This window comes from Oryctolagus cuniculus, chromosome 5, assembly GCF_051225735.1.
Source record: "Oryctolagus cuniculus isolate XC-2025 breed Fujian yellow rabbit chromosome 5, ASM5122573v1, whole genome shotgun sequence".
In the NCBI taxonomy this organism is placed as follows: Eukaryota; Metazoa; Chordata; class Mammalia; order Lagomorpha; family Leporidae; genus Oryctolagus; species Oryctolagus cuniculus.
Window position 1 is genome coordinate 102,315,680 of NC_142871.1, and position 25,096 is coordinate 102,340,775.

Consider the following 25,096-nt stretch of genomic DNA (forward strand, 5'->3'; position numbering starts at 1 on the left):
AAGATGTGGTAATGACATGCCTCCTGGTTCATGTCTGCATTTCTTCCCAGGAGAATTCAAAACCTCCAAAATAAGAGTAAATAATACAACAGGTTGCTCTTGCATCACAAGCTATTTAGAAAAGTATGCCTAGATTGCTGACTCAGACTAGGTGTGCACCCAACCATGGGCAAGGGCTGGTAGGCAGGCCTCTCCCAGCCTTTTTCCAATATATTAAATAACCCTGTAGCGTGAGCAGTGCTAGAGGCTTGCCATGGTGAACCTCCCACTGCTTCTGCTATGGGACCAGGCCTGCCTTACCAACCCTCTGTCTTCATGTCATTGACCCCTAGCTCCTTGTTTTGGTCAAAGGTATGCTTGGTGCTTACACTTTCTACAAATAGCTGTTTCCTGTTGGATCACTCATAGTGAAGTGGGCTTTCATGTTGCCCTCCATGATCTGGCCCAACTTCTGGCTAATCTCCTGCAGTTCCTCCACCTGGCCAGGACTGGCACTGTCGCCCAGGGTAAAAGGGTTCTTGGTTACCAGTTCCTGCACGTCTTTCTGGGGAGCATGTGCGTTTTCCACAAAGCTGTTCCCTGAAGGATCATCAATGATGAAAGTGGATGGGGAAGCCATCTGGATTTAGCTCCTTCTCTTTGACACTGAATTCATTGATTCTTTTGGCTATGGGCATTCATTTGCCCTTCGGGTGGGTTATTCCTGCTCCAGGCCAGAGATAGCTAGGTTGACCAATCCTTCACACCACCCAGTGTGGTGAGAATTCCCTTCTGGCTGAAGGCAGCAATTTCAAAACTTAGCTCAAGGATCCTTGTGATAGCAGGGTTCTTCTTCCCCACTTTTCTGCTCCTGTTCTCCAGAGACTTGAAGACCAAGGCATGAAGTACTCCCTGGTGCTGGATCCTGCCTGCCGACTGGATCTCCCTGCTGCTTCAGCCACAGAGCTCACAGGAAAAGGCGCGCACCGTGATTTCTCCTAAGGGGGGGTAGGGATCTTGGTAAGCAGGAGGTGTGCCATGCTGCTAGGCTAACAGTTCATGCATAGAAACTTCATCTCTGTGGGCTGCTGCTCCTTGTCCTCCCCGCTGTTGGGCAGGACAGGTGCCCTGTGGGGGTGGCAGAGTCTCAGTGCCCCGCAGGGATGAGGCCCCACAGCCCCGCTGCCTGACACCACCACCACTGCCCGGCTCCTCCAGGTACTGCTTTAAACTTCAGTGTAAATCTTGTAGTATACTTATAAGGGAATGCTTCTATTATTTTTATAGCCAGGAAACTGAGGCAGTGAGATGAATTGCCTTTCTATTTTCTTCTAGCTAGAAAGTGGCAGAGCTGAGATTTGAACCTGAGCAGTCTGGCTGCCGAGCCCATGCTCTTAACCTTGGGTTTGGTTCTGTTTCCTTTTGAGGCTCCGATTGGTGGTGGTTAGTGAGGACAGAGTAAATGGCTTACCTATGTGGGCAGTTAATTTTAAGTGTTCATTTAGTGTCTTTCTTCAATGGGCTTTTATGAACAATCAGAGTGCTTTGTATTTGTACATTTATTCTGAGAGCAACCCTGAAACAAAATCAATTATAATAATTTATACATACAGAAGAAGACCAAGATGGAATATTTGCATAAAATCGAAGTTTAATACTTGAAGACTGTAAATCAAATTCCAGTTTGTCTTTAGCATAGGTTTCAAATTTCGGGGTCACACTGCCATCTAGTGCAGAGCAAATGCATGCAGTATTCCATAGGATGCAACAAAAGTGTATATTTAAGGTTTCTGTCTTTAAAAAATTACTTTTGGAATCATCTTGATAAAGGTTTACATGCAATTCAGGAATATACTTTTATTAGTATTGTTTATTGTTAAGTTGATAGGAAGAAGGTTTTCTATATATTTTGCCAAGTACATTTCCTTAAGAGGTGTTCAATATGGAAATAAGCATAATTTTCTTCTCACAAGCCTGAATGTTCTTGGAAGGTCCCATGAGTTCAACTCAAAGTTACTTTGTACAAACTAAAAAAAAAATTTTTTCTATTCTACTTGAAAGGCAGTGTGAGAGAGTCCATTTGCTATTTCTCTGACTGCTGGTTCACTCCCCAGATCTTCACTACAGCCAAAGCTGAGCCAGACTGAAGGCAGGAGCCCAGAACTCGAATCCTGTTCTTCCACTTGGGTGTCAGGGACTCAAGTACTTGAATCATCACCTGCTTCCCTGGTTTTACTTAGCAGAAAACTGGACAAGGAGTGGAGTGGCTTGGCTTCACTCAAGGTGTCCCAAGCTGCAATTTAATTCCTGTGCTAAATATTAAATTCGGTCAGAAAATATGATATCCCTAAGGGTTACAAGTCAGCACCAGTTGTAACAGAGGAGAGGCAGCTTGAACACAGCTGAAAACATGATCTGCATGAGCAGCAGTTCCCAGCGGACCAGCAACCCCCATCACCTGGGAGCTTGTTAAAAATGCAAACATTTTGGACCCACCTTAAACTCCTGAATCGGAAACATTGAGGGGTAGAGGCAAGAGTCTGCTTTTAACAAGCCATCGGGTGATTCTGGTGTAGCTTTGGGAGCCACTGTTAGAAAAGAAGCATTGACAGTCGGCGGGGTAACCCGCTGATGGGCCAGCATGTGTGGTTTATTGGAAGGAGTTGAATGAGGTTTAAGAGGAATCAGCTGCTAGAAACTTGCAGCCCAGCAAGGCAGCAAATGTAGCAATAGCTCCTGGAAGCACGCATGCTTGGGGGGAAGGCGGGTTGATTTTTCTCTTTGGAGAAATGGAAATGCTCATATTTTAGAGAAAGCGTAAGTAATATGCCGAAAGGCTTGGGTGTGAGGTAGCTTATGTGAAGTCACGAGTTTTTGTATTAATGCTTCATAGAACACATTTATTTGTGAGTGGTTTCAGAGAAAATGGCTCTCACTATGGGGCTCCATTTGCCTGCCATGGGTGACTAGGCTACAATTACAAGTATCAAATCAAAAATAAGCAGATTTAAAAAATAGATCTTTGTGAAATTTCTTTACAATAAAACTGAACTTGGTGCAAAATTGTGGGAGTCCTAGTTTTAGCAACTGTCTGATTGTTAATCAGCCTCTCAGCCAGAGATTTTGATAAATTTCAGGCCCTAGCTGTGGCTAATTTGCAGCATCTCCACACATTTGATAAGCAACTCTAGGCATTTTGAGTCTTATTTTAAAGTAAAGATAGAATGCAGCTTAAAACTAGAGACTATTAGGAAGCTAGCATTTAAAATGCCTGTTCTTTTATTCTTATCTATAAAATAATTAAATACAAGGGTCATGACAGATTAAATTATCAGCTTATGGCTACCTAAAAGGAACATTTGAAAAATACGGTTGTGTTAAAACTAAGAAACTTGTTCTAGTATTTTATGAGTTTCATAGGGCATCCTAACTATTGTTCCCATACCGGGAAACAAGAGGGAAGATATCTCTTGGCATTTTTAGTGCTTACTTTATTATAATTCAATGTTTCTCAAATCATGGGTAGCAACCCATTAGCTGATCCTGAAGTCAGTTTACTGTTAGTTACCAACACTAAGAAATGAAATGGAATAAAGCAAATAGAGTGTATTCCCTTCATGTGGTTAAGTGTTTTCTGACAGTTTTGTTGCAATAAAGTGTATGTAAACATATTGGTCAAATCCATTCTATCGGCTGGTGCCGTGGCTCACTTGACTAATCTTCCACCTGCGGCGCTGGCACCCTGGGTTCCAGTCCCAGTTGGGGCACCAGGTACTAATCCGGGTTGCTCCTCTTCCAGTCCAGCTCTCTGCTGTGGCCCGGGAGGGCAGTGGAGGATGGCCCAAGTGCTTGGGGTCCCTGAACCCGCATGGGAGAGCGGGAGGAAGCATCTGGCTCCTAGCTTCGGATTGGCGCAGCGACCCCGTAGTGGCCATTAGGGGAGTGAACCAGCAGAAGGAAGACCTTTCTCTCTCTCTCTCACTGTCTATAACTCTATCTCTGTCTCTCTCTCTCACTGTTTAACTCTTCCTGGCATAAAATTAAAAAGACATCCATTCTATCTCCAAGAAACACCAGAACCATCTTTCTAAAGACACTCCTAAACAAGTCGGTTTTGGCTTCAAACTTTTCTCCAGGTTCCTATCACAGGCAGAATAAAGTCCTAATTTCTTCAGTGTTGTTTCAGATCCCCTACCCAGCAGCTCCTCATGGTACTCCTAATTGTCAGAAAGTGACATCTCCATCTGCTCTGTGCTCAAGCTCAAACCCATGCAGTTCTTGCAGGCTACTCCTTTCCCAATCCACCTTCAGTTCTTGCCTCTTACCTGATCTGTATTAAAATTCATGACTTCAGAGCAGCCTTTTCTAGCCCCTCAGTCTAGATCAGCCTCTAAATCCACTGCTAAAAGCCCTAAACAGCACTCTGGCCTCAGAATCAGCCCTTAAGGCATGCGGATCCGGCTGAAAAGCCCATAAGAGTATTTCAGGCATGGAAAGCCAAGACACTCTGGCAAAAAATAACCTAAATGAAAGATATCTGTGAGTGAGATCCCAGTGGAAAGAATGGGCCATCAAAGAAGGTACCTTTCTCTGAAGGGAGGAGAGAACTTTACTTTAATTATGGCTTTGTCTAAATAAGGTCAGAGTTTGAACTCAAGAGGCTTCCATAGCCTTGGCAGATCAGGACAAGAGCCTCAAGTGATTATTGACATCATAAATAAGAGTGTCAATTGTTAACAACAGGAGTCACTGTGCACCTGCTCCCCATGTAGGATCTCTGTCCTTAATGTGTTGTACTTTGTGAATTAACAGTATAACTAGTACTCAAACAGTACTTTATACTTTGTTTTTGTGTGGGTGCAATCTGTTGAAGTCTTAGTGTATACTAAGTTGATCTTCCGCATATAAAGATAATTAAAAATGAATCTTAATGAAGAATGGGATGGGAGAGGGAGTAGAAGATGGGATGGTTTGTGGGTGGGAGGGTGGTTATGCGGGGAAAACTGCTAATCCAAAAACTGTATTTTTGAAATTTATATTTAGTAAATAAAAGTTTTCTTTAAATCTGCTAGTACACATTGCCCCTTTTATATTTTTGACGGTCCAACTGGAGTTCTTTATTTTTGCAAATGTGCCTAGTATGTGTCTCATCAGCCTGTGTATGAGCTCCACTGGGGGTAGGGGGCAGAAACCGGGACCCAGTCATTGTCTGCAATATCACTGCGGTTCTGGGATGTGCTGAAATAGGCAACAGTAATTGTCAGCAGAGTTCTTGAACTAAACTTTGTTGTTTCCCTAATGGTTGCTTCTACCTTTTTGTCATGCTATCTGCCTTTTTATTCTCTGCCTAAAATAAATTGATCAAAAAATCTCTTCGGAAGATTTTTCATAAAGGGACTGAAATCTTAATGCCCTTGACCTAAGTTCATACCATAGCCTTTTTTTTAAAAGATTTTTTAGTGATTTGAAAGACAGTTATAGAGAGGTAGAGACAGCAAGGTCTTCCATCTGCTGGTTCACTCCCCAGATGGCCTCAATGGCCGGAGTTGTTCCGATCAGGAGCCAGGAGCAGCTTCTGGGTTTCCCACGAGAGTGCAGGGGCCCAAGGACTTGGGCCAGGCCATAGCAGAGAGCTGGATTGGAAGAGGAGCGGCTGGGACTAGAACCCGCGCCCATATGAAATTCTGGCGCTTCAGGCCAGGGCTTTAACTCGCTGTGCCACAGCGCTGGCCTCACCACAGCCTATTTATTCACAGTATTGTAGTAACTTCTATTGCCTGTTAGAATATGAACCTCCTCAGGGCAAGAATGTACTTATGCTTTTTGTCTCCTCAACTCCTAACACATACTAGGTATATATAGTTATCCATAAATGCTTGTTAAATGATTGAATAAACAAAAGAAAATAGATCAAGTAAGATGATTGTGATTAAATTGAGAGTAAATAACATTGTCAATTTATTGGAGCAGATAATTACAGTGCATGTATGATTTTTAGAACAGTGTGCATGTGGGGTGGGGATAAAAGTATAATTATTCAGTTTAAAATACTTCAATTTCTAAATGGATCATTTTGAATATCAAGCTGTCAGTGCATTTAGTTATAATGGATCATATTTCATTTCCAAGTGACTTCTTCAGAGGAGAATTTTCAGGAAAAGTAGAACAGTGTTAAAAGTGAATAAATGTAGATGCCAATGACTTTGGGGGGACCACATGACAGAATGGCATGGGGTTTGCATTTCTTTATGTGAGACATGAATGTATATATATCATGTTTCCCTCTGGATTCATAAATACATGATTTATTTTTTAATAAGTCTCCTCACTTTTTGTTACCTTAAATCACCAAACTGGAAGGAAGCCAAATGAATTAGAAACAAAGCTTCAAAAAATTCTTGGAAAATTCAACTGAGGGGTGTTTGTTTTGGCACAGCTTTTAAAACTCAATTTTTTTTTCATAATATACATTTTCCATGAACCATTTGAAGACTTCTTGTGTGCATGGATTCTGAAAATGTTTGTACCAAAATAAGCACTTTTTAATGCCATTTCTATGAATTTCTTGAAGTACTGTCATATTTTCCTATCTATCTTTTCATCTTTTATTAAAAGGCCCTTTCATCTATTAGCAGAACTTAGCTGTAGGGGGTTTTTAACCTGGGGAGAGGCAAATGCAGAGAAGAGGTCTCTGAATCACTTAACTGCCACTTTCTTATCAGAGTGTGATAGGAGAAGAAAATGTGGATCTAGGTTAGCTTATCTCACCTGATTTCAGAATGTCAGGAAGATTCTCTGTTGCACAATCTCTCCTCTGAGGTAAATAAACTTCTCCTTTCACATAAGCCCTGACTTAAACACAAAAACTAGGCTCTGACCATTTGTGTTCCTGTCATTGCATCAGGATGGATGTCCTAAGGATTGGAAGTCTATTAAAAACTTATTCATTTGCAAAGTAGAGTTAGAGAGAAAAGTGCTGGTTCACTCCCCAGATGATGGAAGAAGCCTGGAGCCTAGAGCTCCATTGGGTTTCCCACATGGGTGGTCGGGTCCCAGGTACTTGGGTCCATCTTGCTGTTTTCCCAGTATGTTATCAGGGAGCTGGATTGGAAGTTGAGCATCCAGGACTTGAACTGGTGCTCATATGGGATGCCAGCATTGTAGGTGGCCAGTTAAAGTGCTGTACTGCACTACTGGCCCCTTGAGTGGGAACCTTGGTAGAAGACGAATGACAGGGCTTTGTAGACAACCTCAAGCAGTATGAGGAAATGGGTGTTCCTCTGTGATGGGATGCTCTGTTCCTTGGCGACCAAGACAGACCAAGAGGTGGGCAGTGAGTAGAAAAAGATTGGGAAAGGGTGTGGATATCCATGTTTGTCTAGTTAAGGTCACCTGAATGAACTCTCCAGTGATCTAATGGAGGTGAAAGGGGATAGACTTATTTTCAAATGAAAAATAAGCAATGATGTTTGTTTATAATTCAATAAATCAAACTACAGAAATTTTAGGGAAACAAAGCTACCTCAAAAGTAGTCTGTGCTGGACACCACACTGAGATCAGTGAATCTTCTGTCCCGGAGAATCTGCTTTCTGGACAGACGCTGGTGTCCCTAAGATAGGGCCAGAAGGAGGCTATTCTAAGTGGGTGGCTGGTGGTGGTAGCTGTGGGGCTTCATGGGCCTTCTCCCAAGATGCCCAGGTTTTGGAGGGAGAGCGCTGGCACGTCTGACTGTTGTGCTCTCCAGTTCTGTGATTCTTGTGACTTGCTCTCAATTTGTATATGACGACAGTCTAAGAAGAAACAAGAACTAGGGGTCTTGCTATTATGTTTTATCAAGATCTTCAGACATTGAGAGAGCTTTTCAGTGTCTCGGTTTTTTAAATCTGGTGGATAAGGATAATTTTAGTCTTATGATGTTGCTGCAAGAATTAAATGTCACCAGGCATCAAGCATTTTCAACAGAGGGAGGTACATAATGAAATAGTAGCTAGGACAAAGACTGACAATGACAAATGACTGTTGGGTGTGAGACTGTTTAAGCCACCTGGTTTAATTCTCAAAACCATTGTTTTTTATGTAAGTACTTTGAACCTGTTTTACTCGAAGTCAACCGAGTTACCAAAGACATACAAGTAGCCAACTCCAGAGCAAATGGAGATTCAAACGTGGGATAGTTGGGCACCAAGGCTCCCCTGAGTTTGCCCACCTTTGAAGTCCCATGCGCATTTCTTAACTGGACTCTCTAAAAGCTTTGACTGTTGTATTCCTAGAGCGGTTCTGAAAGCTCCCACTATATTCCTATCGCAGCTTGCCTGGAGCTTTCTTGAGAATTTTCCCACATCCCGATTTTATTATTTTTTTTTTCTTTCAGCAAACGTTCCCCTGTCAATCCCTCCTTCAGTGTAACCTTGTTAGCTTTGAGGACACACCCCTGGCTAGGCCTGGCTTACAGAGCTGTGTCTCTCCGCCCCTTTCCTCTACTTTGGTTTAAAGTGTCACCAGATGCCTCTGGCACTCTCCCTTTGCATTTAGCCCTCTCAGGGGCAGGAGGAACGAAGGCTGGACCCAGAACTCGTAGTCCTAGGGTGATAGTGAAGGGGTCCTGGGGAGCAGTGACTCCCCTCCCACCCCATTTTCCACTGGCGCCTGAAGAAAACCAGCTGGGAAAATGAAGAACTGCTGGTAAGACCATGATGTTGGGAAGAGTGGTGGGGAGATAAGGCTGTGGTCTATCAGAACCAAAGTTCTGTGTTTTTTGCAGAGGTGAGGAGAGAAGTGACAAACGGTGAGAGCAGGGAAAGAAAGAGATGAGAGAGCAGGACAAGAGAGTATGTGTGAGAGACAGAAAAAGCAGTGATGGAGACAGCCATAGGAAGAGAAAGGCAGAAAATCTAAGATAAAACAGATAAGGAATTAAGTACAAAAACAATGAGGTAGGTAATGTGAAAGGGAAGTTGATAATCTATTAGATAACGGAAATGGGTAAATTCATTAAACATCTCAGGCTTCAAAGTCAAAATAAAGACGATATTGGGATTTGAACACCTAAATTAATAAGGTTTATCAGGCTTAAAAATATGAAGGCAGCTCCTATCTGAGGAACTCCTTTTTGAATCATGTTTGCTTCTGTCCTCTTCAGGAAAATTCCAGCTTTCTTCTTCATCTGCAGTTTCCTGGGACCCTGGGCATCTGCAGCAGTCAAGCGTCGCCCAAGTAAGAGCTATAATTTCTGGATTCTGAAATAATTCCTTGTTTCCAGAAATGACCAGATAGGGCTGTGGCTAAGTGAAGACTAAATGGGGTTCACTTTTCATTCCTGCCTTGAGCCGTGGGCATACCCCAGTGAATGGTTTTCTGAGGCCAATGTTGGCTATGGGAAGGAAGTCCTGGTTGTGATGACTGTTAGCAGAAAGACTGATCTGTTTGTTCCAGTGCTTAGCACAGTGGCTGGTTCCTATGGTGACTGGCTTCCTATAATGATTGATTCCTATAGTGATCCAAATGTTGGATGGATAGATGGATAGATGGACGGACTCCAAAAATCTGGAGTTAGGGGAGGTGAAGAGTATATATCACAATGACTAGGCCAAATCATGTAACTGGAAAATGCTTTTTCTGAAACTTAGGAAGTCTTTAACATTAGGTGAGTCTCAGAAAAGCACTGAGTTTGGACAGTTACAAGAAGCCTTCTTTGGTGGTGAAGAATGGTTTCTTCCCTACAAGCTGCCATGTATAAGGAGCTCCCAATCCTAGCAAAGATTTCTCATACTGAGGGTTTATTTCTTTTTATGATTATTTTCTTCTCATTACTCTTCTAAATTCTATGGTTCTAGCAGTAATCTAAATGGAACCTTTATTCTCTTAAAATGAATTAATAAACTTAAATGAATTCTTTCTATTTTAACTAGTGTTAGTTGAATCCAAAGATTTCCCCAGCCACCTCCTGTATTTGCAAATAGACCCAAGAACTTTACTCTCCAGAAGCCCCATTGAATTGGTTCAAAGTTGGCTCTGGACTTGTGGTGTTTGAGGAATATTTTCTCGCCCAAACCATGAGAAGTTTTCCAGACAGGCTTCTAACCCTGTGCCATTCAGGACATTGTACAATTCTGGTTCCAAAAGGAACAGATTCTTGATCTCTCAAGTGAGTATTTTCCCAGCACACAGTATAAAAGCAATTTTGTGCCTTGTATCTATTGCAGGATGATTTGAAGATGAAAGAAAGAAACATAATTTTAGAGGAACAGAATTAAATCCAAATATACTACTGATAAGCAGTCTGGTATAATCCCATATTGTAAATAGTTACTCAGTTGTTATTGGTATATCTTGCCATCTCTGTACTAGCATGAAGTAGGATGACATGCTATCTCTTTTGCAGGATTTCCTGTCAATTCAAATTCTAATGGTGGAAATGAACTCTGTCCAAAAGTCAGGATTGGTCAAGATGATTTACCTGGCAAGTAGCAAGTATCATATTGAAAATGCATGCTTTTTATAACCTGATGTATTTTTCACAACTTTCCCAAATAAAAGAATATAACCAATCTCATTTTCGGACTTTTCACTTGTATTCCCTTTCAATAGGGTTTGACCTGATTTCTCAGTTCCAGATAGATAAAGCAGCATCTCAAAGAGCTATCCAGAGAGTAGAGGGATCAACTACATTACAAGTGGCTTACAAGTTGGGAAGTAATGTAGACTTCAGGATTCCAACCAGGTAATATACTTCAAAAGCATTTTTTATAATGGATAATTATCCAGGATTAGGAAATTGTCTCATGCTCAGTGTTTCTTGGCTTGTGATTTTATTTAAAGATGAAGGAATTTATTCACTTACCTACTGCTCTTTATGTTTTCAACATGTAATTTACTTTCCATTGCAGTTTTTTTTTTTTTTAAAAAAACATTACTGAGACTATTATACATTGATTCAGGATATGTTCTTACTGCTTGCTTTCTGTTTTCCTATAATTTGTCTGGTTTTGACTGAAAGGACCCTCTGTGAAAAATACCAGAGGTTAAGCATAAATTTAACTAGGAGCCACAGAGTGGTTAAAAGACTCACAATGGTGCTGTTCAAGTACTCTGGTGCTGAAACAGAAATAGACATCCAGTGCTTGGCTCCTGGCAGACACAGAATAAAAGCAAAGCTAAAATTGTGATAACAGAAAAAAAATGAGTAATAATAATTACCCCAACCACTTTACTGTTCTCCTTCTTGGAAGCTAAGCCTTTAATTCCTTAGATTATTTACAACTGAGGTACATTATGTGTAAATATTAAGTCGTGCTATCATCATGAATGAGCTTCAGTGGTTTAGTATTTCTATCACCTTCATGCCTTATTTGTGTCTTCTGATTATTTCATTTTACCATACCAAAAAACAAACAGTTCAGCCTCCTTTGATAAACAAGAAAATTAGGACTAGGATAGAAATTAAGGTAAAAAAAGTAAAGAATAATTAATGTTCTCATAATCTCAATAAAAGAATATTATAGAAACCTAAACTTCCATAAAAGAATTTTAATCAAATTAGAATCTGCTATAATATAGTGCCATAGTGTAGACAGAAATAAATATTTTGAATGTACTATATATTAATACATTGTTTTTATGAGTTTACTAATATAAATCTCATTATTATAACCCTGTGATATAGGGAAATTATTAACCTTATTTTTGGGCAATAAATCAGACATATAAAATGCTTAATTTACTTGCATAAGATCACAGGGTTGGGATGTGAATTGAATTCCAGGTAGAATGGTCTCAGAAGTTGTGCTTCTAACAACTACTTGATACTGGGAATACTACTTGATTTCTGGGAAAACCATTAACATTTTGCAAGAATAAGGGCATGAAAATGGCTATAATGACTTTATTTCTTATTGTTTCTTATGTACAGAAGTTCTAGTTGTGCTTTTAAATAAGCTTTACAATTTTTGTTTTTTTACTTTAATAAAATTATTAAAATTAGAACCCCAGTGGTGATATAATTTTCTGATTGAGGGACCATCAGGACTGTCAATTTTAAGTTTACAGATTGACCAACTTAAGGCCTAACAATCTCATCTTTGGTTTTTCTCTAAGTATCTAGGGCTATCACTAAGTACTATGCAAAGGCAATAAAACTAATGTCTCATAGTCACTATATTTGACTACCTGGTCCCATGAAGATCAGAACTCAAGTTTTCTTGTCTAAATTTATCAAAAGATGAGGGAAGAAGAATAAAAGAATTAGGAAAAATGAGAAAGAAATAAAAAGAGGGGGAAGGAGAGGGCATTTGACCTAGCAGTTAAGGTGCTGGTTAAGACACCTATGTCCCACATGGGAGTTCCTGGATTTGATTCCCAGCCCTGGCTACTAGATTATTGCTAATGCATACCTGGGAAATGGCAGGTAATGGCTCAAGTGCCTGAGTCCCTGCCACACATGTGGAAGACTTGTTTTGAATTGCTGGCTCTTGACTTCAGCCCAGCCCAGTCATAGCTACTATAGGCGTTTGGGGAACGAATCAACAGATGGCAGATGCTTTGCCTTTCCCCATCTCTGTTTCTCAGCGTCTCTCTGTCTCTGTCTCTTTCTAATTATTTCAAGAGGTAGATAGGAGGAGAAGGAGGAGAGTTAGAAGGCTGAGATACATAAAATACCAAATGGATTGTAAAGTCTATTCTTGGGAAAGTTACTTAAGCCATCTTTGCTTCACTTCTCAGTTTAAGATTAGAGGTGATAGAAACAATGGAGTCACTGTTAATAAGTGAAGAGTATTCAAATGTAGTCTTGCATACAGTGGTGTTCAGTGATGACTACCTATGTTAGAGAGCACCAGATAGGAGCATGTACACGAACGAGTCTTTTTCCTTAGTGGATCCTTTACTTTCAGGGGTTGTCCAAGCAGAGAGTTAGGGATTGGAATTGTTCTCAGGCCATACATGGAGTAGACAACTGTCATTCTAAAAGACCTCCTAAGGCTCTAAGACAGTAGGAGAAAAAAAAAAACTAATAACAGGAGTCCCTCACGAGAAAGAAGACCCATGGTATAGGAAACCAATGTGATAGTCAAAATTTATTACTTACCTTTTCAATCTTTTTCTGATACCTTATTTTTTCATGTTGCTGCATTTTAGTACAAATTGAATCTATGAACAGATTCAATACAGTTCATAGATAGAATTCTAAGAATATAATGATATTCCCTTCCTGTCTCTGACATCTCATTCCTCTCCCTTTCTTTCAATTTTAATTTTTTTTAAAATTGAGTTTTTTGTTAGTTTGTTTTTACAGTTTTTTTTGTTTAGGCACAATGGTTTCACCTTCTTAGCCACTTAAAACATGTTAAGTTTGTTTGTCAAAAAAAGCCCCTAACTTTGTTTGTGTTAAGTTCATTAGGAAACCTTTCAAAGTCCAAGGACTTCTAAAGCTTTTATTCAAACCCTGTTGCTCTCCATTTTAGGTACTCTGTGCAGATTTTAATATAATGAAATAAATCATTCATAGATCCAACTTTTAAATCGTGTATGCTGTCAAGTTTACTTACAGTGTGCATAGCATATTTGCAAGAACAGAATTTCAAGTGTTCAAAACAGACCATGAGGCTGCCTGTACTATAAATTGGAGTTGTGAAAGTGTTACATGACTCTAGGGATACACAAATACATGTGTTTTATTAATGCAGACAACAAAATGAATTTTCTGCTTTTACATATTGACATGCTGTGCTAACCTAATTTGAAAGGTGAATATGATTATGATCATGTGTGTATAAACATATGTACACACATACTTGCAGAAATACTTGGAAAATTTTATGGGAAATGTCATTAAAGGTAAATTTATTTTGAAATTACATAAAATTTTAAAACCATGCAGAGTTTTTTCATAATATGCATTTTAATGCACTTTTTGAAGACCACTTTTGTACATGGATTTTCAAAATTTTTTTGCACTTAATCCAATTCTATAAATTTTTTAAGTATTCATATATTCAAAAGGTTCATGGAAAGTAAGTGTGTGTGTGTGTGTGTGTGTGTGTATAATCTTTATCTTTACGAAGAGATGGACAGATATTCTTGGCTTAACAATATGACTATAGACGAGATTCTTTTAGTAACCCCACATGCGTCACTGTCTTTAACTTTCATATTTTTAGTTTTTGGCATTACATACTGTAAATCAGAGGTAAATGGAGATATGTTCTATTTTTTTAAAGATTTTATTTATTTATTGGACAGGTAGAGTTACAGACAGTGAGACAGAGAAAGGTCTTCCTTCCATTGGTTCACTCCCCAAATGGCCGCTATGGCTGGTGCTGTGCTGATCAGGAGCCAGGTGCTGCTTCCTGGTCTCCCATGTGGGTGCAGGGGCCCACGCACTTGGGCCATCTTCTACTGCTATCTGAGGCCATAGCAGAGAGCTGGATTGGAAGAGGAGCAGCTGAGACTAGAACCAGCACCCATATGGGGTGCCGGCACCGCAGGCGGAGGATTAACCCAGTGCACCACGGCGCCGGCCCTGATATGATCTATTCTGCCTTCAACATATTGCCTCAATTCATTGAGTCAGTTGGACGAAGCATAGAGTGGGATGTATCTACATAGGTGTCACCTAAGCATGGTACTGGGACTTCTGTAATAAAGACAGAAAATAGATTTTTTTAAAGATTTGAGAGGCAGAGTTACAGATAGAGAGGCAGAGAAGTCCCCAAATGGCTGCAGTTGGTGGGGCTAAGCCGATCTGAATCCAGGAGCTTCTTTCAGGTCTCCTACATGAGTGAAGAGGCCCAAACACTTGGGCCATCTTCTCCTTTCCAAGGCCATTAGCAAGGGACTGGATTGGAAGTGGAGTAGCTGGGACTCAAACAGGAACCCATACTGGATGCTGGTGCTGCAGGTGGAGGTTTAACTTATTATGCCACAGTGTTGGCCCTGTTCTTTATTTTTATTTTTTTAATGGACTGAACAAATTCTATGATTTTATTCAGTATATCTGTAGATACACAGGTAAGAAACAGACATTTTTTAAGTCTAGAAAAATAATTCTTAAACTTCATATTTTACCTTCATCTTCCTTTCACAAAAACTTCATGCCTCAAAAACACTGATCATGAATAAAGGCAAATCCACATCATTATTTAAAAGAATGAACAAAAGAACCTATTTATAATTTAAATGGATACTTGCTGAATATTATCTTTGAGTAAAGCTTCAAAAACTTATCTCCTAGTTCCAAATTTTTTGAAGTCAGTTAAATGAGATGTATAAACTTTCTTAAGGCTTTACAATTATGCAATAGGCAGTATATTGTCAATAGGAAATCTTAGTTGTTTTTCCCTAGAGTTATGGAATGGCAATGATTTAGAAAAAGTCAAAGGAAATATGACAAAGCAATAGAAAAACAGAATATATATTAATAAGTACTTGGAGCTATGTGGCAGACAGTTATATTCTTGAAAACAGGACAGTAGGTGGTTCTTCAACTCTAAACAATATTTTTAAAAGTACATGTTTAAACTTCTGGCACATTTGACAGATATTAGTGAACTGAAAAATTTGCAGTAAGAATAATGCATATCATCAGTTATATGATCCAGTACCAAAAATACAAACCAAAATGTTCTATAATAGTGACAAAGTAGGACTTGGATGATCAGAGTACTGATAAAAGGTTTCACATTTTTGTTACCTTTACAAAATCAACAAAACAGTGAAATTTGTTGAAATGATTGACCCCAATTTATTGAAAGTCTATGAAAACAGTTGCAGAAAAATAAAACTTTATCAGTTTATAAAGTTTCAATAGCAAAGTAAAGATAGAATATCTTAGTAAATTGAGTAGTTGCATTCATTGCTACATATCCTTGGAACTCAACAGTTTTCTGGTGTGGGAAGTCTTGAACCCAACAATATATGTAACTGGCAAAAACATGTATGCCAATACAACATATTTGTATATTTTTTTAAAGAATTATTTATTTGAAAGGCAGAGGTACAGAGGGAGAAGGAGAGACAGAGATAGAAAGGGAAAGAGAAATCTTCCATCTGTTGGTTCACTACCCAAATAGCCACGACATTTGGGGCTGGGCCAGGCCAAAGCCAGGAGCCCAGACCTCCTTTCAAGTTACCCATGTCAGCGTAGAGGCCCAAGTACTTGAGGCCATATTCTGCTGCTTTTCCAGGTGTGTAACAGGGAGCGTAATTGGAAGTGGAGCTGCCAGATTTCAAATTGGTGTCCATATGGGATGCCAAAATTGCAGGTGGAGGCTTACCCTGCTATGCCACAACACCTACCCCATATTATTTTTAGTTTGTAACAAATTAAATCAACACAGTTTTAATTTAGATATTCTTCTTGCCTTTCTCTTAACTCATGAGAAAGGGGCTGCGGGACGAGTTTAACCTGGAGGAAGATTATTTGGGACTCCAACTGTCCTGGTCTATAACTGTTTTTAGGAAGATAAAATTTTACTATTTAGCAAGCACAATTCTTTTTTTTAACTTTTATTTAATGAATATAAATTTCCAAAGTATAGCTTATGGATTACAATGGCTTCCCCCCCATAACTTCCCTCCCACCTGCAGCCCTTCCCTTTCCTGCTCCCTCTCCCCTTCAATTCACATCAAGATTCATTTTCATTTCTCTTTATATACAGAAGATCAGTTTAATATATATTAAGTAAAGATTTTAACAGTTTGCACCCACATAGAAACACAAAGTGAAAAATACTGTTTGAATACTAGTTATAGCATTAAATCAATGTACAGCACATTAAGGACAGAGATCCTACATGAGGAGTAAGTGCACAGTGACTCCTGTTGTTGACTTAACCAATTGACACTCTTGTTTATGACATCAGTAATCACCCTAGGCTCTTGTCATGAGTTGCCAAGGCTATGGAAGCCTTTTGAGTTCACTGACTCTGATCATATTTAGACAAGTCGTAATCAGAGTGGAAGTTCTCTCCTCCCTTCAGAGAAAGGTACCTCCTTCTTTGATGACCTGCAAACACAATTCTTGGCATTTAGTTTTCCTAGCCTCCTTGGTCAGGAATTTTTCTATACTTAGGAGGAAAAAGGGATAAGTAGAAAATCTTCAAGTCTTTGAAAGGTGGTGCTTACATTTAAAAGGCCTCAAATTAAAAAAAAAAAACTCAGTATTCAGCTTTTAGCAACTTACTGTCAACAGAAGATCCAGGTAGCTGGTACAGCTCCAGGTTAGGATTTACAGACAGGCGATGCCTTAGGAACACTACTTGGCCTAACACTACCATTTAAGGGAGGTAGAAATGATGCAGCCTTAGTTGGCAGATTGAAGAATAACTGAGTTGGAGTAGTGAAGTAAGAATTGATCACTTTTCCCTAGTTACAATCCAGTGACAAGCAAATGGATGCCATTTTAGCATCATGCCTTAACTCCCCAGAAAAGGCAAACATCTTCGGTCTGAATAAGTTTCTAAATAGTCAGCATAGCTAGTGATTCTCAAAGTATGTATGTGGGCCTGAGATATAGTCATAGAAGGAAATACCCCAGCAATCATGGGAGTAAGAAATATTCTATTAAAATTAAAAAGTAAAAATAGTTTCATAAACGAGTAGAGTTTATTTGGATTCCAGATGATCTCCTGTCTTCCTTGTGAATGAGATGCTGCCAAGGCCTTTGCAGGAATGTGTCTTTTGGCTGAGAGGGAATTGCTGAACAGTAGCTCTTTGGGGAGCATAAATAGTAACACTGATGGGATTATGCGGCCTTGGGAGTCTTCCTTACCTATGAGGGAGGAGTTTTAAAAATATGTATTTGAACACAGGGCATTAATGTACGTGAATGAACTATGAAGGTCTGTATGAAGTCATGAAAGAACAAACAGTACACAGTTTTTCACACTGTAGCCTCTCTGTAGGTCTGGAATCTAAAATAGCATGATGGGGAAAAGGGTAAGTAAATGTGCATGAATACAGAAAACAAGATTTCCATTCATTCTTTCTACCCAGGCATTTATATCCCAGCGGACTGCCTGAAGAATACTCCTTTCTAACTACTTTCCGGATGACTGGAAGCACACTTGAAAAGAACTGGAGCATTTGGCAGATTCAGGATTCCTCAGGGAAGGAGCAAGTTGGTGTGAAGATTAATGGCCAAACCAAATCGGTTGCATTTTCATACAAGGGACTGGATGGAAGCCTCCAAACTGCAGCTTTTTCAAATTTGCCCTCCTTGTTCGATTCTCAGTGGCATAAGATCATGATTGGCGTGGAAAGGAGTAGTGCTACTCTTTTTGTTGACTGTGTCAAAATTGAATCCTTACCCATTAAACCAAGAGGCCAAATTGATGTCGATGGCTTTGCTGTGCTGGGAAAACTTGCAGATAATCCTCAAGTTTCTGTTCCAGTAAGTATAAAACCACACATGATGGCATAGAACAAAACCAGATTCCTAAAAATCAAACATCTTTGATTACTAACAAGTTACTCATTTAAAAAATTTACTCACTATTCAAAATGATTTCAGTTCTATTTTGGACATGACGTGTACCAAATGGAATGTGAAATTAGAGGAAGGTAAGCAGATAGCCCCCAGTCTTGGAACTTAATGGGTATTTCTCATTTCCCCTTGTTATGCTTCTTAGATTCTAAATCCAGCACCCATTTGAGGCAACTTAAAAAGAAACCTATTCTGATGTGGCACATATCCTGTATGTGTAGGTAATCATAATAGTCCAAGGTTAAGAAGAGTGGTGGATTCTGTTAGTGAAGAACTCCATGCTTCTTGGAAGCATTGAACTTTGATGTGCAAGGATTTTCATTTGCAAAAGAGGAGGAGAAAGTGTATTCTAACCAAAGGAAAGATCATTAAGGGAAAAAGGATGGAATAAGTAGGCCACATTCAAAATTCCTGAGATGGGCTGATTTGGATGATTAATGTTTATGCAAATCTGACTGTGGAAGGGAGTGAGGGATACTAAGAGCATAGTGGTACTAGATGAGATTAGGAAGCCATATGATACCTGATCAATAAGAATGAAAATTGTATACGTAACATAGCGCTTATTTCTTTAAAAGTACATGACTCAGAGTAAAGGATTTTAAAGCTCTGTTCATGATTTTACTACAGGGATCCGTGGAAACAAAGGTAAGGAGTTATATTTAACACAATGATTTCCAACTTGTACCATACAGTTCATTCATTTTGATTTGATGCACTCTAAATAATCCTTTAAAAAGATTTATATATATATCAATATATAAATAACAGCAATTAAAAATATACAGTAGGGGACAAATGTTATTTTGGGAAAACCAAAGAACTTAAAGTTCAATAAGCAAGCCAGATGCCAACTATCTTCTCTCTCTCCTCTTGTTCTTTTTTTCTTTGTCATACTAGTATGGAGTTGTTAAATTCTAGTCACAGAATCCCTATCATGGAGTGTAGCCAAGGCAATACAATGACTTTGAATTCTTTCTGTGCTCTTCTCCAAATAAAAAGGTTATTGGGGATCTCAGTAATGGAATTGTTCAAATAACTTGTTTTCAAGGGAAGAATTGTGATTGGTGTGAAGGGTAGTGTGAAATTTCTATATTCTGTGATGGACAGGAAGCAATTTGTAACTGCTACGTTATTTTTCTGGCTTGTAGACTCTTGAGAAAGCATTTCTCCATCTAATAACTTATCACACCTCAAGTGGCTGGGTTAGAAAGCTGATGGGACTACTGTTGTGCCATCTTGAAATTTTGTACAGTAAGATCTTGGCAGTGACACTGGAGAAGTTTTCAGACAACACTGAAGTTCTGTAAACTTATGTCATTTCTGGTTCATGGGTGAATGGAAAGACACTAGGTTACCTCTTCAAATTGATCAATATCAGTAAAATATTTTAAAAATTATTGATTCATGGAACTTAAGACATTTAAAGTCTTTATGTTCTGGGTTCTGGGTGCTACTAAGTTGTCTGATTGCCAGAGTGGTGAACTAAAGTCTCAATATTGGTTCACTATATTATCATCTTACCAGTATTGTTATGGCTGATTATCGGTTTTCTGTAAGTCTAGTCTTACATCGTAATGGAAATAAGTTTGTACCAATGATCTTCTATTTTATTCTGCCATGTGCAGGAATACAACTAGAACCTGGAAGCTGGTTATCTTTTCTAAGTTGATAAACCATAGCCAATGTTAAGAGTATTTAAAATAGGCATGTACAGATTTGTTACACAGACTGAATTTTGACTCTTGAACCAAGAAACAGAGATACTTGAGCATAAAACTCTATTAAAGTTCCATATAACGTGATGGTGGTGGTAGTGACTATGATAACTAAATTAGATCAAGATCATAGACCAGGCCGGTGCCATGGTTCACTAGGCTAATCCTCTGCCTGTGGCACCAGCACCCCAGGTTCTAGTCCTGGTTGGGGCGATGGATTCTGTCCTGGTTGCTCCTCTTCCAGTCCAGCTCTCCATTGTGGCCTGGCAAGGCAGTGGAGGATGGTCCAAGTGATTGGGCCCTGCACCCGCATGGGAGACCAGGAGGAGGCACCTGGCTCCTGGTTTCGGATCGGTGCAGCCCACCGGCTGTAGCAGCCATTTGGGGGGTGAACCAATGGAAGGAAGACCTTTCTCTCTGTCTCTGTCTCTCACTGTCTAACTCTGCCTGTCCAAAAAAAAAAAAAAAAATCATAGACCAAAGACTATCTACATTCAAAGACTAGAAGTGAAAGTGACCACGTCAGACTCAAATTCTCTCCAAAATACATTTATCAATCTTCACCTTATTTCAAACAAAGAAGTAGAAAACTGTAAGAAGGGCCTATTTAGTTTTTTTTTTAAATCACCTTGATACCTTTAATATATCAATTTAAAGTTTTCAAAATTATTTCATTCCCATTAGCTTGTTTGATCCTTGCAAAACTTTTATTATATAGCAATTACAGATAGCATTGTCTCCATTTCTCAGCTCAAGAAGTGACCACGGCGAGTCTATTGGCCTGTAAGAAACAATGTTAGGCGTACGATTTCTACTCTATTTTCTGCTATGCTAACTAGCTTTCCTTTAAGGAAAAGAAAAATGAATGTCATTATGTATCTTTCCTTATAAGCATCTCAATATTCTTACTTTGTAAGGCATTTGGATTTGCTTAGATTTTTCAGGATCTGTTTTACAGTACAAATTAGTGTTATGAAAAATTGTCCAGTGTAAACTTAGTCTGTAATCCTACTTGTTTTTCATTTAGCATACTCTCATTGTGTGCCTGTATACTAGGTATACAAAGGCAGATAAATCTATGACTTGGTCTTCTGTCTACTGAAAATGAGGACTTCAGTAAACAGTCACAATATAGCATGATAAGGACCATAACTGAAAAATGCTGAGTGTCAGAGAGGTACCTAGAAAGGCTCCTTTCTCAGGGCAAGGCAGCATGGGAGTGGAGGTCAAGGATGTTTCATGTAGAAGGTGCTGTCTGAGAGGAATGCTGGGTAGGTGCAAGTTATCCAGAAGACAAGGCCTGGTGTTCCAGGCAGAGGTGTCTGCTTTGCAAATTCCCATGGGTGTGAGGGATCTTCAGAAAGTTCAGGGAAGATGCACATTATGAGAAAGCTGCATGGATTTGAAAATACTTTTGCACCAAAATTAACTTACCTTTTATTTTTACTTTCCATGAACTTTTTGAAGTCCCTGCAATCCAATTCTTTTCATGCTTTGTCTTTCCATGGTGCTCTACACTTTTCTCTTTTTAAATGACAATTTCTTTTTTGAAAACTCTTTAGTAGAGAGCGAGCGAGTGCCAGCCAAAGAGAGGCTGGTGCTGTGGTATAGTAGGCTAAGCCTCTGCCTGTGGCCCCCCGGCATCCCACATGGGCGCTGGTTCCTGTCCTGGCTGCTCCCCTTCTTATCCAGCTCTCTGCTATGATGCTATGGCCTGGGAAAGCAGCAGAAGATGGCCCAAGTGCTTGGGCTCCTTAACCTGTGTAGGAGACCTGGAAGAAGCTCCTGGCTTCTGATTGGCCCAGCTCCTGCCGTTGCAGCCATTTGGGAAGTGAACCAGTGGATGGAAGACCTTTCTTGTTGTCTCTCCCTCTCTCTGTAACCCTACCTCTCAAATCTTTTCTTTTTTAAAGATTTACTTATTTGAAAATTTGTTATGCAGAGAGAGAGAGAGAGAGAGAGAGAGAGAGAGGTCTTCCATGTGCTGATTCACTTCCCAGTTGGCCACAATGGCCAGAACTATGCTGGTCCAGAGCCAAGAGTGAGGAGCTTCCTCCAGGTCTCCCATGCAGGTGCAGGGGCCCAAGTGCTTGCTCCATCTTCTGCTTTCCCAGACCATAGCAGAGAGCTGGATCAGAAGAGGAGCAGCCAGGACTCGAACCAACGCCCATATGGGATGCCTGCACTGCAGGCAGCAGCTTTACTTGCTATACCACAGTGCCGTACCCTCAAATAAATCTTTAAAAAAAAAAAAGTGCAAAGACAGAACGCCCATTAGCTGATTCACTTCCTCAAATGCTCACTATGTTTGGTCAGGGCTGAAGCCAGGAGCCAGAAACTTGATTCAGGTCTGCCATGTGGATGACAGGGACCCACGTGTTTGAGTCATTACCTGCTATTTCCTAGGGTCTGCGTTGGTAGGAAGGTGGAATTGGAAGCTGGAGCCAGGAATTGAATCCAAGCAATGTTAATATGGAACATGGGCGACTTAACTGGCATTTTTACTGTAGGCTAATTGCTTGAACTCTTTCTCACTTTTCCAGACTAAAGGTAGTCAAATACACAAACAAGTCCATGAGTCCAAGTGTCCACACCTTGTGCCTAGGATCTAGTTTTGACTTTCATAGCCTATAATCTTGGTCACCTCACAAATTTGGCTGAAATCTGAAACTGTTGACAATTACTTAAAAGCAGTGATGATTTCCTGGCCCTAGAGGTCTTAGTGGAGAGTAGTGACATGCACATTCAGGTAGGTCACAGTTCTCTTAATTTGGAAACTGCAGTTTTTCACCTGTTACTGTGTAAGAAATGTCAATTAAAATGAAATTGCGGTGTGGGCATTTGGTGTGGAGGTTACATTGTCACTTGGGATGCCAGCATCCCATATCAAAGTCCCTGAGTTCAAATCCTGGCTCCATGTCTGACTCTGGCTTCTTGCTTTAAAAAAATAAAAACAAAAAAGCAAACAAAACAAACAACAAAAAACCACACTGGAAGGCAGGAGGTTCTGATTTTTTTTTTAAGATTTATTTATTTGAAAGTCAGAGTTACACAGAGAGAAGGAGAGGCAGACAGAGAGAGAGGTCTTCCATCTGATTGTTCACTCCCCAACTGGTTGCAATGGCCGAGCTGCGCCAATCCAAAGCCAGGAGCCAGGAGCTTCTTCCAGGTCTCCCACATGAGTGCAGGGGCCCAAGGACTTGGGCCATGTTCTACTGCTTTCCCAGGCCATAGCAGAGAGCTGCATTAGAAGTGGAGCAATGGGACTCGAACCAGTACCCATATGGGATGCTGGCACTGCAGGCAGCGGCTTTACCCACTACACCACAGCTCTGGCCCGCAGGTTCTGATTTAAATGCTTTGATCCCTGTCACACATATGGGAAACCTGGACTCAGTTCCTGACTTCTGGTTTCTGCCTGGTCCAGCCCTGGCTCTTGGGAGCATTTGGGGAGTGAATCAATGGGTGGACCATCTCTCTGTGTCTCTATCTCTCCCTCTCTATCTTTTAGATAAAACAAATACAAGTGAGAAAACATGAAAAATAGTACAAAGGTTAAGGAATAGTCTATTTGTCAATTTTTCTTTATGCAATTGTATTTATCCTAATCTTTCACATACTACATTAATTGAATATTTTTAAAAATAATTATTTTATTTTTTTGAAAGAGTTACAGAGAGAAGGAGAGGGGGAGGGGGGAAATGGGGAGAAGGTACAGAGGAGGAGGAGGGGAGGGGAGGAGGGGTGAGATCTTCCATCCACTTGTTCACTCCCCAGTTGGCTGCAATGGCTGGAGATGCACCGATCTGGAGCCAGGAACCAGGAGCTTCTTCCGGGTCTCCCACATGGGTGCAGGGACCCAAGGACTTAGGTCGTCATCTACTGCTTTCCCAGGCCATAGCAGAGAGCTGGATTGGAAGTGGAGCAGCCAGGTCTTGAACCGATGTCCATATGGGATGCTGGCGCTTTAGGCCAGGGCATTAACCCACTGAGCCACAGTGCTGGCCCCAAAATTGAATACATTTAAAAGGCTAACTCTTGGTGTTCTTCAGTAAATCATCAAAAGCAAAAGTACCTTCTGAAGGTGTAAAAAGGTAGCCCTAGGAACTGCATGATTTAAAAAAAAAGCAATTAAAAACAACATTTGATGGATCACTAATGCTAAAACACTTACTTATAGCATAGTTGTTTGACTTTCCCCTGTTTATCCAATTTTTTTGTCCCTCTCTTTTCTAAATTGAAAAAGGAAGCTAATTTCAAGAGGTTTTCATAAGGCTTGTGATATAGCTGCTTGTCGGACTGCAACTCAAAAAGCTCCTCATCATTCATGGTTATTTAGTGGGCTCAGAGCATTTTATATTTTTTCCCAATGTACTGCTGTAATACATTGTAAGTTTGATTTTTAAAGCAATAAATCCCAAATTTCCCATTCTTCTTTGTTCCTCTATTTTAGGATGGTGCCATTTATCCCACTGCAAAGCTTGGCTTGCTGGCAGCATACCATAAAAACATGTTATTTTATGACAGATTCTTTATTGTTTGTTGTCAGCATGATTGCCTAGGAGAGTTATTTGGTACAGCTCTATTAGAAAACAAAGTTAACCTTTCTCCCTTTTCAGGGATGTGCACTAGCAGTTTGAGCTTGGTTGAGGGGGTGGATAAAAGTTTATATTGCTTTGCAAATAAATAGTTCAACTCGTTTTCTCTTAACCTATGATATGTCAAGACCAACATGGAACACGACTAATCAGAGTTAATGCTTTCAGAGGTATATTTCAAACGGGCTCAGCTTATTTTCATTCGATTCAGAGAAAATGTGGAAACTGGCAAAATTGTTCATGGAAAAGTTAACTGTCCTTTACTCTAGAGAACGGAATCAAACTAGCCTCAAAGTGTTAAAACAATGAAAGTTCCATGAGT

At 39.9% G+C, this 25,096-nt stretch overlaps 1 protein-coding gene and 1 pseudogene across 2 annotated transcripts in view; one reads left to right on the top strand and one right to left on the bottom strand.

Annotated features, from left to right (window-relative positions):
* Nucleotides 1–373: 373 nt before the first annotated feature.
* On the bottom strand, nucleotides 374–8,206 carry LOC103349842 (zinc finger protein ZPR1 pseudogene; annotated as a pseudogene).
* Nucleotides 8,207–8,497: 291 nt separating this feature from the next.
* The window catches only part of COL9A1 (collagen type IX alpha 1 chain), a 102,337-nt gene continuing 85,738 nt past the window's right edge, over nucleotides 8,498–25,096 (top strand). Inside the window, exons 1-5 of one of the 2 annotated variants that reach the window (XM_089333032.1) lie at nucleotides 8,498–8,662; nucleotides 9,120–9,193; nucleotides 10,362–10,439; nucleotides 10,568–10,700; nucleotides 17,969–18,365. In XM_089333032.1, coding sequence (XP_089189158.1) covers nucleotides 8,649–8,662; nucleotides 9,120–9,193; nucleotides 10,362–10,439; nucleotides 10,568–10,700; nucleotides 17,969–18,365 — 696 coding nt within the window. In that variant the 5' untranslated portion in view covers nucleotides 8,498–8,648. The remainder of the gene's footprint in view (nucleotides 8,663–9,119; nucleotides 9,194–10,361; nucleotides 10,440–10,567; nucleotides 10,701–17,968; nucleotides 18,366–25,096) is intronic. The other variant, XM_008263089.5, reaches the window with a different exon arrangement.